General features: G+C 57.8%; 1 protein-coding gene across 1 annotated transcript; it reads left to right on the top strand.

Moving 5' to 3' along the window:
* Positions 1-16,286: 16,286 nt before the first annotated feature.
* Positions 16,287-17,691, top strand: CDC42EP4 (CDC42 effector protein 4). The gene is given in 2 exon segments (XM_006779536.2): positions 16,287-17,495; positions 17,498-17,691. Coding segments are annotated over 2 exon segments (951 nt in total). The 5' UTR covers positions 16,287-16,655; the 3' UTR covers positions 17,609-17,691.
* Positions 17,692-18,631: the final 940 nt, after the last annotated feature.

Genomic DNA, 18,631 nt, shown 5'->3' with positions numbered 1-18,631 from the left:
GCTGAGGCTGGGCGGGCTTCCTGGGAGAGGACCCAGCCGGAGCCTGGGGTGTGCGTGAGACCCGGCCGGGCGGGGGGAGGGGTGCCCTCCGCTAACTCAAACCAGATTCCCTGTGTTTCCCGATGAGAGACGGCAGCGCGGGCTCTGAAGTTTTCTCTCTCTCCCTGGGAGAATGGAGGGGGAACACAATACTGTTTCTTTTCTGGTTGTCACCGCTTGCAATCTGACCGGCTCCCACGGCCTCCGCTGGCGGCCACGGTGCCCATTCTTCGTCCTTGTGTCTGCGCCTTTGAATGGAGACAGGGTCCCTGAGCTGTGAAGCCCCTCTCCTCTCTAGGGGGTTGGGGGTGCTAGGGGAGACTGCCCCTCATCCTCGCCCCCCAGCAGCCATCTGGACCGGAGCGAGCCCTCTCCATTCAGCCCCGAAAACAATGAGCGGCCGTTGCAGGAGGGCCTCCCGCAAAGCAACTTCGCACAGTCTGGGTTTCTAATAACTCCCCGCGCCTCCCTCCGCCCCTTCCTGAGGCTGGGGTGGAGGAGGGGACCACCGCCAGGGTGGACTGGATTTTAAGAGAACAAAGAACAGGGCACAAAGGAAGGGGGAGCTGCTCTATGGATCCCCCCCAAAAGGGGAGTTTGTGGGGCCAGAGCAGAGCCCAGCCAGACCTCTCCCTGGTCTCAGGGTTCCCGAAACAATAAACGAGGCATCTGCAGGCCCCTGGTGAGGCTCTGTCCTCCTGGGGTAGCCAGGACCCCCGCTGTGAGTGTGCCCTGAGTGTGGGGGTGCCCTGGGGTTCCAGCTTTCATCCGCTGCTCTGTGAACAGCATGTGACCAGCAGATTAGAGTGGTTTATCTCCTCCCAACTTGGACTTCACCCCTGCCCTCCTCCTTGAGGGCAGCTGCTCCTTCCCACAAACAGGGGACTTTGGGAGGTACCCAAGCTCCTTCTCCTGTCTTTCCAGGGTTGGGGCGGGGGTCCAGTATGAAAAAATGAGCCTGCTCCCAGGAGGTGGCGGTTTGGGGGAGTCCCAGCCCCGCTGACTGTACGGGCCCTGGCCACTGACCGCCGAGTGCTCCTGTCCTCTTTGCTAGCTGCGGCCTCCCCTTGGAGCGTGCCCTCCGTTTTCTGGGATTTCCTCCGTTTCCTGGGATTTCCGCCCTTTTCCCCTCATTCTCTCCCACACTCACTGACTGAGGTCCAGACCCAGCCAGGAGGCCCACGCAGATGAATCTTATCTACAAAACGGGGCCTATCCATGCTTAGGCAGAAGTTGATCTGGGAGGAGAGGATCTGAGACCCTCTGAACACGTGTGGGGAGCTTTCCCAGAAGGGCCTGGGCTTGGCTCTGGCTCAGGGAGTCCTCCCTCCTCCCTCCACTCCCGAGTGGTTGGCTGATTTCTGTGGCCGGGACAGGCTGTGCCTAGGTGTGGCAGGCAAGGTGCTAGCAGCCTCTCTCTCTCTCCCTCCTTCCCTCCCTCCCTCCCTCTCCCCGCCCACTTAGGTTGGTTGGAAGTGGAGGCTCCCAGGCCAGAGCGCCCAGGACTGCTGCTGGGCAGTGACTCCAGCTCCTTGGCTGGACTTCCCATGGCTCCGAGGAGCTTGTCCCTGGTGAGGGAGGGAGGAGTCTGTCCCTTGGAAGAACAGGATCTGGGCTGATGCCAGAGATAAGGCTTGGGCGGAGGGAGGGAGGGAGGGAGGGACGAGGTTGAGCAACTGTGCCCTGGAAGCCGAGAACGCTGACCCCACTCAGGTCTCCTGACCTGTGGACCGGAAGGCTCTTCTCTGACCTTGGGACGAGGAACCAGACCCTGAAGGCCAGCTCCAGCCAGGACTCCCCCCAGGCCCGCTCTGCACAGGGACTTGAGTGTGTGGTTGGACGTGGCCCTTCTCCGCTTGCAGCGCCTTTGGAAGGAAGCTTAGCTGTTGGTCTCCCACGTTCCCCAAGCCACAGCTTGAAAAACACCTCTTGGGGAGTCTTGGGCCTCCTTCCGGTGAGGAGCATTAGACTCCCCCAGGCCCGGCCAGCTTGCACTTGGGCTCCAGGCCGGGTAGCAGCCCTGGCATCCGGAGCCCTCCTTTGCTGGGAATAGGGTCCTGGTGGTCTCTACCAGCCGTTCCCTAAAATGTTGCCCAGGGCCCTAGCTGGTTTGGCTCAGTGGATAGAGCATCGGCCTGCAGACTGGAAGGTCCTGGGTTCGATTATGGTCAAGGGCACATGCCCAGGTGGCACACTCGATCCCCAGTAGGGGGCATGCAGGAGTCAGCCCCTCAATGATTCTCATCATTGATGTTTCTATCTCTCCCTCTCCCTCTCTAAAATCAATAAAAATACATTTTTAAAAAAAAATGTTGCCTAGCTCCTGCAGCATCCAAAGGGGACTGGTGTCCCCCTTCCCCATGGGGTTCACGCTCAAATGACGGGGGTAGAGAGGCTGAGAGCACAGAGAACCCCGAGGACTGGCAGTACAACCTATGGGCACCTGTATGAGAACCTGGTTAGGCCCAGAGGACAAGGCTGTATTTTTGGGGGGGGGTGAGCGTGCTGAGGTTTTGTGTAGTATTTGTTGCTGGTAGTAGCACCCATGGGCCCCCCAAAATCCAGAGCTATGGAGGAGAACTCTTCTTCTCACCTCCACCTCTTTTACCCGGGTCAAACTGAAGTCAGAGTTTCAGTCCTGCCTTCGAGGATGGGCCCCTGCATTGCTCTGCGTCCTGGCAGGTGACAGGTGAAGAGGGGAGGAGGGAAGCCAGAGGGGGCTGCAGTCTGCACCTGGGCTTCAGAAGCTTGGAGCACCCCTCTCCCCCACAGTGCATCCTGGGGACCCCCATGGACGTGGAAAGGGTCAGCCCTGGAGACTTTGGCTTAGTGTCCTCAGGCAGCAGTGGAAGTGTGTGACCCAGGTCAATAGTGTGTCCTTAGGGGAGTGACACTGGCCAGAGGGTCCCTGGAGATGCTGGAATTTTTCTCCTACTTTTCAAGGGGTAGACGCAGGGCAGCAGGGCAGCGGCGGAGAGAGTGCGGTCCAGCATCGGTCTTATGCATCCGGTGCTGAGGGCTTGGCATACATTAGCTTATTTAATCCTCACACTAAGGCTCCAGCATTCATATTGTCACCAGTCACTTTGAAAGCTGGTGAGGAAACGGAGGCACCTTGCCCAAAGGGGCTGAGCCAGCTCCAGTAACCCCGGGAGTCTGGCTCCGGGGGTCCCTGCTCTTCAACCCCCACCCCCTGCCCCCTTAGATGCTCTGGCTGGACCAAGACCTGCCAGATTTGCTGCCCTCTCTGGAGAGGGTGCAGGTCGCCCAGCCCCCCCTGGAGTCCCCAGAGTGTCCTTTTAGTCCCGACTCCTCAGCTGAGCCCTGAGAAGCGAAGTGAAACCGACCGGGCCTTGCAGATCCGATTTCAAGCCCAGCCGCTTCCTCCTGAGGCCCTGGGCGGGAGGGGGAGCCCGGCCACTCCCAGAGGAGGGGGACCCAGCTGCGAGGGGACCGGGAGGCAGTAGGCCTTCCCCTTTGCTGGCTGTCCCTCTGGTGGCCTGTGTTGGGGCGGGCTTGGTGGTGGTTGAAAAGCAGGGGGCAAGAGGAAGGGGGGCAGAATGCCTCTCCAGGAAGAGCCTGTAACCAAGCGAAGTTGCAAATGTCCTTGAGTCACTGGCTCTTCATTGGCTTGACTTCTGATTTGTCGCTTCCTGTCACTCCCAGGTCACTGCTCACTCCTTTCCGAGGGCTCTGGGGTGAGGAGGGAGGTGGATGCAGGGACAAGGGTGAAGGAACAGTGCGGGGAGAGGCCCATTCCCAGCCCTGGAGGGGTTCCCTGAAGGGGGAGGGGCGATCTGTATTTCCCAGGACTTATCTGTACTTTCCCTGGAATGGTGGGGGCTGGGGTGACCAGACCAGAGAGATTTTAATCTGAAATTCTATGCAAAACTATGCATCCTGTGGGTGTTCATGCATCCGTTAGCTCTATCGGACCTCAGAGGCCTGGGCCCAATGCTGGGACCCTCCTGAATCAGGCAACCTGGACTCCTCCTGCTCTGCCCTCAGCAGCCCCGTGACTCGGGCAGATCACTGAACCCTAAGCCTCAGTTTCCTTGTGTACAGAATGGGGGTGATGGTAAGAACTCCGGGGGATTGTTTGGAAGAATATATGAGCTGAAGTCTTTCACATGCGAAGACAAGGTATCCCTTGTAAACTTCTTTAAGGCAGTCTAATCGTCATAAGGCGCAGAGTCAAAGCTCAATGACTTCGTGCCCTTTCTCATACTTCCTCCCGGACCTGTGGGGGCGTGGGGAGCACGTGTCTGCCTGGGGTCCACGGGAAGGGTCCAGGATGCCATTTCCCAGAGGGGGTTCCTCCGCACCCCGTCTGGGTAGCTATCAGAGCCCCTCCGGGAGGGGTTATTCCACGGCTCTCATTTCTCACGTTAAGAACTACCGACAGGGGAGATTAACTTGAATGTGTTAGTTAGCCATGTGCGCCCAAAGTATTGTCATTGCACCATGTAATCAGAAAAATATTAATGAGATAGTTTACATTATGTCTTCATGCAAAGGCTTCAACATCCAGTGTGTATTTTATACCCGTAGCGCATCTCAATTTGGCTGCTCAATTTCATAGGCAATCAGAACTTGGAGTTCCTAAAATGTACCATTGAAAAAGTAGATTCGCATAATCGAGCTGTTTTAGACGTACTTGGGATTTCTATTTACCAAGTCAAGCATCAATTTTTACATTTAAAATAAGTAGAATTAAATAATACAAAACATTGAGTTCCGTAGTCTCACTAGCTACACTTCAGGTACCCAACAGCCCGTGTGGCTCGTGGCTACTGTCCTGAAGAATGAGGTTAGATTATCGCGGCAAATGCCTGAACCTCTGGAGATGTCCCGAGTCAGTGGTATTATTCAACATCGTATTTGCAATTGTAGCAAATAGAACAATTTAAGGATGAGGAGTGGAGGGGGCAGAGTTACTATTAGTTGCAGAGGATGCAAAGCCATCTAATTAATCAAGTTGATTAGGGCCCTGGCTGGGGTGGCTAGGTTGGAGTGTCGTCCTGTCCGGTACATGGAAAGGTCACGGGTTCGATTCCCGGTCAGGGTGCGTGTGGGAGGCAGCCGATCAATGTTTCCCTTTCTCTCTCCCTCAACCTCCCTCCTCAGGGGAGGATTAAAAAGAAAAGTTGAAAGCTAAGGGGAGGATGCAAAACCCATTCACAACAAGAGACCATAAAAGAACCCAGAATAAACATGACAAGAAATGTGTAAGACTCGGAGGAGGAAAACCCACCAAGTTTAATGGAGAATGTCTGAATAGATGGATATGAGGACTTGATGTTGTGCTAAGGCCTGTTCTTCCCAAGTTAATTTATTGTTTCCGTTCAATTCCAATGTAATCCCATCAGGATTTCTTTTGGAACTTAACGTGTTTCTAAAGTCCATCTGGAATAGCAAAGCCAAGAAAATTTTAGGAAAACGTTAAAGGTGGGATATTACCCTACTAGATAAAAGAATTTCACATCCGATACTTAACTCACATAACAATTCAGTAAAGAATCGGTAACGTTACTTTATTGTTACATTTTAATTTTTTTTTATTTTAAAACCACCCACAATCTTACAAGCCACAGGCCTCTCTAGTTTGGTGTACTACATTCTAGATTTGTTTTTCTGAGTAGTTTTAAATTGCCTGACAGTTTTTGAAGTGAATATTTGCATAAAGTTGGGAGTGGGCGTGTCTTTGCTTCAAGATATTAAAGCCAGAGACCAGAAAACAGATTTGACTATGCAAACATTAATAAGCGCTCTCTGGGAATGAAAACAGCCACATCACCATCTGTGAGTGGGTGGGTGATAAATTTGCAACATCTTTGCAAAATATGACAGTCAAAATGGAAGTAGCTTGCCCTGGCCGGTGTGGCTCAGATGGTTGGAGCATCATCCTGTACACCAAAAGGTGACAGGTTCGATCCCCGGTCAGGGCACATAGGGAGGCAATGTATCCCTCTCGCGCGCATAGATGTTTTTCTCTCCCTTTCTCTCTCTCTAAAATCAATTTTTAAAGTGCTCATTACTCTCATTAGTAAACAAAAACATGCAGATTACAAGTGAGGGTGGCGGTGATTGTGTTCATCCCGTGTTAGTGAGACTGTAGCTTGGTAAAACCTTCTGGAGAACCAGTCAACAAGAAGAAGCCAAAGTAATTCTACTCACTTGGAAGGGTGCACCCTCCGGAAATCGTTAAGGACTTGAGCAGACTTAGCTGGAAGGATTTTTGTTACAGAGTTCAAACAGAAACGAAACAGCCTGGCATTCACCTGGGGCCCACTGGATGTAAAATTTAGGTTATTAGGATTTAATCTCAAATACTGTAACATGATTTACTAACATGTTCAGGTTTTCACCCAAATGTAAACAATGGTTGGCTTTATTTATTCACCTACAGGGGGAAGCACTGCTTGTCCCATAAAAGGGGGAAATGTCTAAATCGCCACTCTGTAATAGAAGGATCGTGTAAGCCCCGTGGGGAGCTGACTTTCTGAATAGCTACATAAAAAGTAAAACAAATTAGGTGACCAACATTTTATGTAACCCATTATATTCCAAACTAGAGGCGTGACGCATGAAATTCGTGCAAGGGGGCTCGGCCCTCGCAGCCCTGGCTTCGTCCAGATGGTCGGCCAGCTGGTCTAATTAGCATATTATACTTTTATGATTATAGATATTATCATCTTAACGTGTAATCAATATAAAAATGTGAATGAGCTGTTTCACATTCTCCTTTTAGTATAAGTCTGTGTGTACCCTTCGGCACGTGTCAGTTTGGACCGGCCACCTTTCGAGTGCTCTTTAGCCACGTGAGGCTGGGGCTGCCATATCGGACAAAAGGAATAAATTATTTAATAACCTCTCGAGAGGCAGCAGAGAGTGGAAGTCGCTGAGAAGGTCTGGCCTGGACTGTTTCTTTCTTCCCTGTGCAGTGCACCCTCAGAGCCCTGCCGGACAAGAGCCTGGTGCCGTGATTACCTGGGACAGGCCACACCCCTCCCCAGTCACACTCCTGTCTCCTGCCTCCCTGCAGTCCCGCCGGGGGAATGAGTGTGAGCTGGGAAGCAGGTAGTAAAACCAGGGCCTCGTTCACTTTCCTTTTCTTCCAGGAAGAGGGACAGACGGAGCAGAGAATGTTTATTTATCTCCAGGAAGTGGGATGTGCCGGAGCATGTGACTTGCCAGTGGCACCCCTGGGCCAATGGGCCAGGTCTGGGTTGGCAGGCAGGCAGGCGGGGAGGGTGGAGCACGCATGGGGCCCTAGGGTGGGGAGATTTTCGGGAGAGCGTTTGGGTTAGGGTTTTGGTCTTCTTGGCAGGTGGAAGTACCAAGGCTGGCAGCTGGAGCGGGACAGGCGTGGAAAACATTGGCAGTGTGGCCTCAGGCCAAGCCCGCTCCTAACCATGTGGGGAAGCCCAGGCTGCTGCCTCAGGGCAGAGAGGCTCCTCAGAGCAGGAAGCCGGAATAAGATCCAGGCCAGGAGGGGCCCATCGGAGCCTGGAGCACCCCCTCCCTCCCTCTGTGTGTACATTCTCAACTGTGGTCATTGAATAGGCCGGAGCGGGGTGACCTCCTACAGAACGTGATGTGCTTCAAGGGCCAACAGAAATGGGTCCAAATTATTGTTTCGTAGCTGTGGGAACGAGTGAAGGAAATCGCCCTGTCTGCGCCTCAGTTTCCCTTCCTGTAAAATGGGGGCATGCATTTACGATGTCCCAGCGCTGCCTGGTGTGCAGCTGCTTCTGCGCTTGGCCAGGTGGTCTTCAGCATGGGGGCGCTGGCTATCCTGTGTGACCCCGCCTTTTCTCCTTTCCTCTGCTCCCTGCAGCCGTCCGGAGGCCTGAGCTGTAGAAGCCGCAGAAGCAGAGCCTTCACCCACCCACAGTCTCTGGGACAGCATCCCACCTCGGGCTGCCCATGGCGGAGGCTGGCCTCCAGCTTAGAGCTTCAGTGTCACTGGAAATGGGCCAGTCTCGGGGGTGGGGGTGGATAGTCATCTCATCTCCTGCTCCGTTGAGGCGGCTCAGGCATCAGGAAGCAGTTGTTGGGGAGTGAGCTCTTTCGGGGGTGTCCTCGGCCCCCTGTTTTCCCCTGACACGGTGCATGCTGTAATGATCAGCCTCAGGGTGTGCACGAAAATCCACTGGGATGCGGGCAGGAAACACCAGAACTCAAAAGACGTCGCCTTGCGTGGGGTGGTACTGAAAAGGGGGAGACTAAGCCCTATTCACCGATGCGTGGCGTGACAAGAGACACAAATAACCTGTAAAAACAAACGTGTGCATGTGTACGTGTAGACGTATGTTTATTCACACGTGAATTACGTGTTCCAGGTTGTTTACGTGCTGTGGCTATTAGCCTGGCTAGCGCCCTGGTGTGGGAACACAGTCCTGGCATCAGTCCATGACCGAGGGCAGTGATGGCGAACCTTTTGAGCTCGGCGTGTCAGCATTTTGAAAAACCCTAACGGAACTCTGGTGCCGTGTCACATATAGAAATTTTTTGATATTTGCAACCATAGTAAAACAAAGATCTATATGTTTGATATTTACTTTATATATTTCAATGCCATTTAACAAAGAAAAATCCACCAAAAAAATGAGTTCGCGTGTCCCCTCTGACACGCGTGTCATAGGTTCGCCATCACTGGCCTAGGGCAAGTCCCTTAGTGTAGTCTCTCCGTCTCTGAGCGTGTGGTCGCTCCGCACCCAGTGTTTTAAGGAGACACTGACACGGGTAGACGCACGGTGGCACAGGCTCGATAATAATGGTGATCGTTTCCCATCCTGAGCTTTTTTTTCTTTTTTAAATTGTGGCTGTTTGAGCTCAGGTGCAAACAGACACTTTCAAACTCGAGGGTTTTGGGTGGAGCATGTGGAGGAGCTAACCATTCTGCAGAGCACCAAAGTCCGCCAGAAGCACAGCACAGCCCCACGGGGTCCCCGCGAGGGCGAGAGGTGGTTCTGTGGGCCGGGGCGTCACACCGCCTGCCTTTCCCGTCGGCCATCGGGCCTGTCGCTGGTGGAATAAAACACTCTTCCTCCTGCTGGGGACTTCTTATCTTCGCAGGATAAGGCTGCTGAGCTTTCCAGGAAGCACCGGCTCTTCCCCTGGCAACAAGAGCCGAGTCCCTAGCCTCTTAGAGCCGTGACGGGTGTCACCCAGTGCCTTGCACAACCCCCTTTTGTTCCAGCTGACAGACCTGGTAGCAGAATGCCTCCCCGTTCTGGCAGAGTTAAGTTCCACCTGGTGGTGGCGTGTTGGTTGTCCCAGAGAGAAAGGTCCATGGCCCACCAGGCGAGACCCACCCCTGGAAAAGGGCGCCGGGGTCCCCTTTGATTCTGTCCTTTCTCTCCTCCTCCATCTGGGCCCTCGCAGCTCCTGGTGTCTCTGCCTCCTAAAAGCACTCTGGCCCGGCCGCCGTGGCTCAGTGGTTGAGCGTCGACCTATGAACCAGGAGATCGCGGTTTGATTCCCGGTCAGGGCACATGCCTGGGTTGCAGGCTCAGTCCCCAGTGTGGGGCATGCAGGAGGCAGCCAGCCAGTGATTCTCTCTCGTCACTGATGTTTCTGTTTCCCTCTCCCTTGCTCTCCGAAGCCAATAAAATATATATATGTGTGTGTATATATATGAAGAAGCAGCCTGGATGACTTGCCCACTTGGAAACTGCTGCTGGATGCCGTGTGGCCCGGCCCTCCATCCAGACGCCTCCCTGGCTTACGGAAGGGCAGGCCCTGGGTCCCTGGGCCCTGGGTTTTCACTCTGTTCCTCAAACATCACCAGCTTGCCCCCACTCCGGAGCCTTTGCCTCTGCTATTCCTCCCACCGAATGTTCTGGACGAGCCTTGGTTCCTCTCATCCTTCTGTTCTCAGCTCACAGGTGCCCCTTCATCAGAGGGGCCCCCAGCCCCCCGACTCTCACCCGGGCTCCATCACCTTGTTTCCGTCTGGACAGTGAGGACTACGAGGTGCCGTTCTGTTTGCCTGTTTACAGCCTGGCTCCCTACTCCCCCTCTACCTCCACCCCCTCACCCCCATCCCCACACACATACTCTGTTCGGGGAGGGCAGGGGTGTGGCCAACCCTGTTTCACTGCTGTGTCTGCAGGGCCCAGAGGAGTGTGGGAAAATTGATGGGTATGCAGTGAATGAGAGAGGGAGTGGGAATGCCTGTTTGCAGAAATGGAGAGTGGATACTAGTGAGGCAGAGACGGAGTAATGAATGGCCCAGCCAGTGTGGCTTGACCTATGAACCGGGAGGTCACAGATTGATTCCCCGTCAGGACACATTCGAGGGTTGTGGGCTCGATACCCAGTAGGGGGCGTGCAGGAGGCAGCCGATTACTGTTTCTCTCCCTTCCTCTCCCTCTCTGAAATCAATACAAACATCTTTAAAAAAAAGAGTAGTGAATGAAGCCTCTTGTGGTCATTCCGAGCCACGAATGACGCCGTGCCCGAGGCCCCTTCTGTCTAGCCACGCTGCCTGGTGCTGGTATCGGGTAGAGGGTTGAAACAGCCGGGAACCTGTGGAGGGGGCTGGGCAGCAGTGGGTATGCAGCATGTGTCCTGTGTGTTCCTGGGTGAGCTGCAGGTCAGCTGGAGAGTGGGAGGCCCGCTTGGCTGCCCCAGGACTACCTCCTGCGGGGGCCAGGCTGCCAGGGACAGGCCCCTGCCTGGGACTTGGCCTGCTGTGTGCCTAGTGGCTGTAGGACAAGCTGATGGGAAGACCGGCGGGAGTCTCTGGTCCTAGGATGGGATTGGAGCGGAGCTGAGCCTAGGGTGTGGGCTGAGTGGACCAACCAGGGGGCCTGGCCTTCAGTTGCTTCTGCCTTAAAGGAATGTTCTGTGGTCAGTGGGGCCGAGGGTAGAGGAATCTGGTTCCACCAGAGGCCGGGAGAGGTGGAGAGCTGTGGTCACTGCCAGGAGAGTGGGATGTGGCTTCCGGGGTGGGTGCGGGTGTCTTGCCCTGGACCGGCCCTGGGGAGTGGCCGCCCTGGCCTCTGAGGCCCATTTCAGCCACTTCCCCAGAGCTGAGTCACGGCACTGAGCCACACCCCCTCCCAGAGCCACGGCTCCCTTGGCAGCTCCCCTTGTGGGGGAGGAAGGGCGCCCGGGCCTCCTGAACTTGGCCCCAGGCCTGGCCCGGGCCACCTGCTTCTATTTGAACCTGTGTTCATCTCACCCCCACATCCTTCTGTTAGAATGAGCGGCAGCAGCTGTGGGCCACTGGGGCTCCTCCTGCCCCCCATCCCCTCCCAACACCATGGTACCCAGCTGCCAGGCCCATCCCTAGTGGACGTAGGGCAGCCCCCTCAATAGCATCCCAACAGCCTGGAATCCCTGTCCACAGCTCCTTAGGAACAGCCAACTTGAAGGAGGGGAGGCAACAGGGACCTGGGGCAGGACACGTGGGGCCTTGAGCACAGGCCACACCTGGTCTGGGTGCCTCACAGCACGGTCCTCCTGGGGGGAAGGACTGCTCCCTGGTGTCCTACAGCCACTTAGCAACAGGATTTGAACCGGGCCTGGCCGATGCCACCCTTTCAGGGTGCCCGAGGGGGGAGTGAGGCGGATGCACAGAGACCGGAAAGGAGGGTGAGGCCCCATTCTGCCCAGCAAAGCACTGGCCGGGGTTGATGAAGGCCGGGGGGCTGGGCACAGTGGCCTCTGCCAGTTCCCGGCGGCCGGAGGATTCTAGAGCTCCCGCACCCCTGCTTTCCAGAGCAGCTCGTGTATGAAGGGAAGGGGGCCGGTGATGACTCAGGAAACCTGCAGCTGGAGGTGGATGCGAGGCTCATGATGATGGTGATTAAAACTGACACCACCGTGTGCATAGCGATCCGCACCTGCACTCGGCAGCCACCAGGTCATTAATCAGCGCAGACACCCGGCTGGGATGAGCTCCGGGAGGGGATGAGCTCTGGGCACAGAAGAGCAGGTTGTGAGGGTCCAGAGGGGACGCCCCAGAGCCCCTCTCCAGGGCATTGCCAGACAGTGGGCGCCGGCTCACCTGGAAGCCTGAGGTGGTCATATCCTAGTAAACGGGGGAAGGGGGTACAGCCCCCCCTGTCTGAGCAAGACAGAGGGCCTGCGGGTGGGAGACCAGGGCAGGCTCCCAGTGGACACCAATCAGGTGAGGGACCTTGGCAGGCACCCAGCTTCTCTGTGCCTCTATTTGCTGGTCTGTAAAAGGGGCCAGGTCCTCTGGAACTGAGTCTAAGTGAAGACGAATTCGTTTCCCGGGGCTGCCCACACGGTGGTGGCTCAAAACCACAGGCATTGATTGTCTCTCAGTTCTGCAGGCCCGAGGTCCGGGATCAGGGTGTGGGCAGGGTGCGTTCCTTCTGGAAACTCTGAGGGAGAAGCCGGCCCAGGCCGCCTCCTGGCTCCCGCGCTGGCCGGCCTCCCTCGGCCTCCCGCGGTCAGTGGCTGACCTGCCTCCTCCTGGAACTGTGGGCTTCCTCTCTCGGCCTCACCGGGGTGTCTCACCTCTCCCTCTTGTCCTCTGTCTAGGACTCGCCCTAATTCCAGGGTGATCTCACCTGGAGATCCTTAACTACCTCTGCAAAGACCCAACTGCCAAATAAGGTCACGTTCAGACCGGGGTGGGGATTGGACTCTTCGCGACCCACAAGTTGAGAACCGCTGTGTTAGAAGCTTAGGATGAAGTTGTCACTCGGGGGCCTGAAACAGCCCCATGAGTTCCCACCAGCCCTCAAGCCTGGCCTGTCCAGTCTGCTCTCCAGCTCTAGGGTCACAGAGCCCCAGCCCCTCCCTGGGACAGTAGGTCCTGCAGCGCCTCCTCACTGGGGTGTGGGACCAGCTAGGCCCCACCTCTCGGGACCCTTTCATGCTGGATATGGAAGATGGTTGGTTTTGCACAAGCCACAGAGCCTCGTGCCCGCCCCCAGAGAGGCCAGACCCGCCTCTGCCTTCTTGGGGTGTCGGGCCCTGCAGGACCCTGGGTGCCCCGCGGCTGGTCTAGGGGTTTCTCTGCGGACTGTCACTCGCTGCATAGCCCTGGCGGGAGGGTGTGCTCCGAGGAGACCCCCTGTCCTGTGGCCGTGTGGCCGGGGTACCCGATCCCTGTGGCTGGCCACAGGGTCCGCGTCATCCCGCTGAGCCCTGGGCAGCTGGGCCTGCGGTTTCCCTTTTGTTCTCTAACAAGCACTCGAGATCGGAAACCACAGGCTGCAAGTTGCTTTCTGGGCCTGGGGATTCCTGCCCGTGTGTCGAAACCCCCGAGGGACTCTGGGCGTCATGTCCATGTTCCCACCAGTCTGACTCTTTATGTCCCCTCCCCTCCCGCCCCTCCCCCTTTTTCTCTTCCTGTTTGTTCACCTTTGTTCACCGGCTTTTTTTCACCTGCGTGTCCTCACTTCCGGGCAGCAGTTCTTAGACTAGGGGTGATGCTGCCCCCCAGGGGACACGTGCCATTTCTGGGGACGTTTTGGTTGTCACGGCTGGGGAAGCGATGCAATTGGCATCGGATGGGTCGAGGCCTGGGATGTTGCTTAACATCCTACCGCGTACAGGACAGCCCCGCCACAAGGAATGATCATTGGGCTCCAAGAGCCAGAATGCTCCAGGGTTAGACTAGAACTTTCTCCAGGGAGCAGCCGGGCCCCTCCCTTCTCCGGACTCCGCCCTTCGCAGCCGGATGTGGGGAGGGCTGCTCCTGGGGTATTGGCAGCTGACCAGGGACGCTACCTCCCGGAGGCCTGGAGCAGTGGTGAGGGGAGGACCCCACGGCCAGTGCCCTTCATGTGTCTGATTGAGGGGGTCTGATTTATGGCCCCCAGACCAAATCCGGCCCGCCGCTTGTCTTGGGAAATGAAGTTTTACTGGGACGCAGCCACACCCGTTCGTTCACATGGAGTCCGATGCTGCTTTCCTACTGCAAAGACAGTTGCATAGCTACGGCGAAAACGCTTCCAGGCGCAGAGCGGAAATCTCGACTGTCCGGCCCTCCGTAGAAAATGTCTGCCAGCCCTCCCCGGTTTGGCTCAGTGGTTAGAGCGTTGACCTGGGAACTGAAAGGTCCCAGGTCCAATTCCGGTCAAGGGTTGTGGGCTCGATCCCCAGCGGGGGGCTTGCAAGAGGCAGCCTATCAATGATTCTCTCATCATTGATGTTTCTATCTCTCTCTCCCTCGCCCTTCCTCTCTGAAATCAATAAAAATACATTAAAGGGAAAAAAAGAGAATCCATTTTGGGGTGGTTTTAAAAAAAAAAAAGAAAGAAAGAAAGAAAGTGCCTGCCAGTCCCTGGTCTGACTGCTTCTGGCTCATTATTGAGAGGTCAGGTCCCAGGGCGTGGGCAGCAGGAGGGTGCAGGGTAGGGTAGGAGAAGCTGCTTTCCTGAGGTTGGATGGGAGGAAGAAGAGAGCGAGGAGGGAGAGCTGCCCGGCATGGTGGGTCATGCCAAGGCCTTCCGGCACGGTCCTCACCTGGCTCCAAGCCGGCCAGGTCCCCTGTGCTGGCGGCAGGGCTGCCCTGGGGCCTGGAGAACTTTGCTGGAGTGAGGAGCAGTGTGACCGCCTGCGGGGAGGAGGGGCACTTGCTGGAGGGGGGAGCCATGAGACTGGCCTCAGCAGCTGGGCCCAGAGGAGAGCGTGGGATGGGGTTGGAGGGGACAGAGAGGTCAGGCCGGGAGCCTGGAGCCGGGCCGTCGGCGGAAGCGAAGCCAGCACTGTCCTTGGCCGCGAGAAGGCGAAAGGGAGACACTCGGGCTGGGGAGGAGGGGGGGGGTGAGGCCAGCTGTGCCATGCACTGGAACAGCAGGCACCAGCCTTTCGGACCTCAAGGACCACAGTGGCCCGCGGACCACCGGTTGGCGACCGCTGTACTGGAAGGTGGGATCCGGCGGTGAGCAGGCCTGTCGGAACCCTCTGGAAGCTCCCAGCCCAGGGGGGGGATTGCAGTCCGGCCGGCAGGGGTGGGACAGTGTAACTGTGCCTGCTGGGGGGGAAGGGGATGGAAGGAGAGGAGGCGGGCAGGACTCTACCTGGCTAAGGACGATCTCCCAGAAGAAAGATGCTGGGTGAGCCCGGTGACGGTATCCCAGCGGGGACTGCGTGTGTCCAGTCCTGGAGCCCAGGAGAGGGCCGGGGCAGTGCGGGCATAGGGGAGTGGCGAGCGGTGGCATCGAGTGGGGATGCAGCGACCGATGCTGGACCAGGGCGTCTGCCCTGGGGAGTCCGATAGGGTTTTGTTTTAGCTAATGGACTAGAAAGGGACAGGAGCAGCAGGGAGGCCTGCTGGGCTGATGTCGGGGCAGGTGGGAGGCGGTGGCCTAGCTTGGGGAAGTAGCGGGGGCCAGGAGGGAGGGAGAATTGGGGGGGGGCACCCACGGGTTGAACTTGGCATGGGGGAAGGATGGGCCTACAATGAGGGTGCTGTTGAGAACGGTGCTCTTAGCAGGACTGGTGACCCAGATCCCCTCCTCACCCACATATTTTGCTAAGTCCCTGTGCCCATCTCTCCCCACCCTGCTCGGTCCTATGCTCTTGGGGTTAACATTTGGGGCAGGTCCCTCCTGAGGGAAAGGGGCCCGTTTGGCTCCAACACTGAACTTGAACTTGACCCTTGCCAGGAGCTGCCTGGATGGTGCCTCATGCTTTCAGGTGGCCCTTTGCCATTCACAGATCCCAGGGAGCTGGGTCATCTGGGGTCCCCGCCTCCTTGCACCCCTAGTGATTAAAGAAATTGGGAGAGAGTCTCCCAGTCTTGATCTCCCCCAGGGGCAGAGGGTGGATCCTGGACAAAGAGCTTGGCCCCCACGATGGAGACATCGCAGGTGGCATCCTCCTCTGAGGGACACCCAGCAAGGACTGCAAGGCTGGAGAGCTGGTTCTGTGAATCCTGCAGCCAACCCCACCCCAATTCTGATTCAGAAAGAGCCGGGCCGCCCACGTGGGTTGAGGTGCCAGGCAGCAGCGCCCTAGGGCCTGTCCTGTCCTCTCCCTCCTCTGAGGATGGTGACTCAGGTTGAGGTGTCCACTGGCTTCACAGGGATCGAGGTCAGACAGCAGGAAGAACTTCCCGCGTGTCTCCAGACGCGCTCCTCAGGGGAGCCGGCTGACTCTTTCCTTCACTGCTTTGTGGCCTCGGGGCTGCACCTCCACCTCCTTAAATGCGGTCCTGTTGCTCTGGCAGGATCCTGGCTGGGCCTGGGCGGAGGTGTGGAAGGCGGGGCCGGTATCTTCCTTTGGAAGAAAGCTCTCTCTCTCTCTCTCTCTCTCTCTCTCTCTCTCTCTCAGGTTTCAGGGAATGTGTGTCTGCGGCTCCTTGAACTCCAAACAGCTTTGCAAACAGCAGTCCCCGCCCCCGAGAACCTGTGGGTGAAGAAAGAGGGCGGGGTTATAGCTTTGATCCCTGGCTCCTGTCCTGTTGTTTCTTTTGGGTGGGAGCTGGGGTTTGAATAACAGCCCCGGGGCTGGCAGACGGGCTTGTGTGCAGGAGGCCAGCCCAGGTTAACCCTTTCCTGCTGTTCTCTCCTTGCAGCCCCATGAGCCCTTCCTCATCGCCCCCTCCACCCACCGGACCTCACATCTGACGCCAGCCTCCCCTGCAGCCTCCGAGGCCCTGCCTCCCCTCGGGCACGATGCCCATCCTCAAGCAGCTGGTGTCCAGCTCCGTGCACTCCAAGCGCCGTTCCCGCGCGGACCTCACGGCCGAGATGATCAGCGCGCCGCTGGGCGACTTCCGCCACACCATGCACGTGGGCCGGGCGGGGGACGCCTTTGGGGACACCTCCTTCCTCAACAGCAAGGCTGGGGAGCTGGAGGGCGAGTCCCTGGACGAGCAGGCGTCCACCTCATCCTCCAAGCGTGGCCTCCTGTCCCGGAAGTTCCGGGGCAGCAAGCGGTCGCAGTCGGTGACCCGGGGGGACCGGGAGCAGAGGGACATGCTGGGCTCGCTGCGGGACTCGGCCCTGTTTGTCAAGAACGCCATGTCCCTGCCCCAGCTGAACGAGAAGGAGGCCGCGGAGCGGGGCGCCGGCAAGCTGCCCAAGAGCCTGTCGTCCAGCCCCGTGAAGAAAGCCGACAGCGGGGAGGGTGACCCGGAGGCGGCCCGGGGGGAGGAGGTGCCCCGGCGGCGGAACGGGGCCACCTCCCCCCACTCCCTCGACCCCCTCCTGGACGAGCGGGCCTTCGGGGACCTGACGGATCTGCCCATCATGCCCAAGGCCGGCTTCGGGCTGAAGCACGCGGAGTCCATCATGTCCTTCCACATCGACCTGGGGCCCTCCATGTTGGGCGACGTCCTGAGCATCATGAACAAGGAGGAGTGGGATCCAGAGGAAGAGGATGGCGGTTACCACGGCGACGAGGAGCCGGGCAGTCTCCCCAAGGTTCCCCTTTCTGGGTCGGGGGCCCCTCTCCCGGCCAGGCAGGAAGGCAAGGCCAGCCAGGACTCGCCCCCGCAGCCCCGGGCTCTGAGGAGCGCAGCCCCGCCTTCCAGGGGCCGGAGGGGGCCCGGGCCGCTCTCCCCAGGCAGCCCGACAAGGAGTTCTCCTTCATGGATGAGGAGGAGGAGGATGAGATCCGAGTGTGAGGCCGGCCAAGGTGGCTCCCCGCGCTTGGCCCCGTCTCCCTGCCTCCAGCCCACCCCCTTTCCGTTCAGGGGCAGCCAAGAGCCTGGCTTCTGCCACGGACCCTGGGCCTCAGGGATGAGGGGCGCTGGCCGAGCCTGGGGCCCGTGGAGGACTTGGGGAGCTGGCCCTGGTGCCTCACATCGCCCCACAGCCCGGCCTCCCTGAGCTCTGTAGGAGGGGACGGGGCTGTGCTCTTACAGCGGGAATCCGTTTCCTTTCCTCCACGTTGGCCTCAGATGGCTGCCAGATGTCCACCTGAGTTCCCGCCTGCCGCCTGCAGCGGGGCAGGTCGGCTCAGCTGCGACCTTTGGCCAGGGCTAAGGACACAGCTCTCCTACCCCCGCCCCCGCCCCCAGCTCTGCTGTGGCCTGACAGTGACTTCCCCGGTAAATGTGTGTCACGGGAGGCATGGGGTGGGCACGCGTCCCGGCCCCTCCCTCCCCCGCCTGCCCCATCACCCAGCACAGGAAGCCTGGAGCCCTTGGAGTAAAGCTGGAGTGACAGCCCTGAACACTAATCCCGGCCCCTTCCCGGGGAGGAGGACAGGGCGGGGAGTCGAAGCCCTGGGCTTCTTGAATTTGGGGGACGGGGCCTTGCCCGAGGACACTAACAGACTGTCGCGGCCGCGCAACTCCCGGGGTTTCTAGTTCGCTCTTCCTTGGTGTGTTGCCGTCTCCCTGGAGCAGCAGCAGGAGCAGCGACAGATCTGCCATCGGAGGGAACATCCTTTCAGACACTTTACTCGGTGCTTCCGAACGTTACCTAGAATGGTACGGGGTGCGTGTCTGCGTGCAAGTCCCCCTCCACCCATAGCTGTTAACAGCGGAAGGCGTCCAGTGTGTTAGAATATTTCTGAAAAATGACTTTTTTAAAAGTAATATATCATTCCTGGGGGAGATAAATGCTTCTTTTTTTTGGACTGAGTTATTCCCTCTTCTCCCCCCTCCCCCTGACGACTTCTTCCTTTCCCAGGCCTCTTGCCA

This window comes from Myotis davidii, unplaced genomic scaffold, assembly GCF_000327345.1.
Source record: "Myotis davidii unplaced genomic scaffold, ASM32734v1 scaffold172, whole genome shotgun sequence".
NCBI lineage: Eukaryota > Metazoa > Chordata > Mammalia > Chiroptera > Vespertilionidae > Myotis > Myotis davidii.
This window is presented reverse-complemented; position numbering and strand designations above follow the sequence as displayed.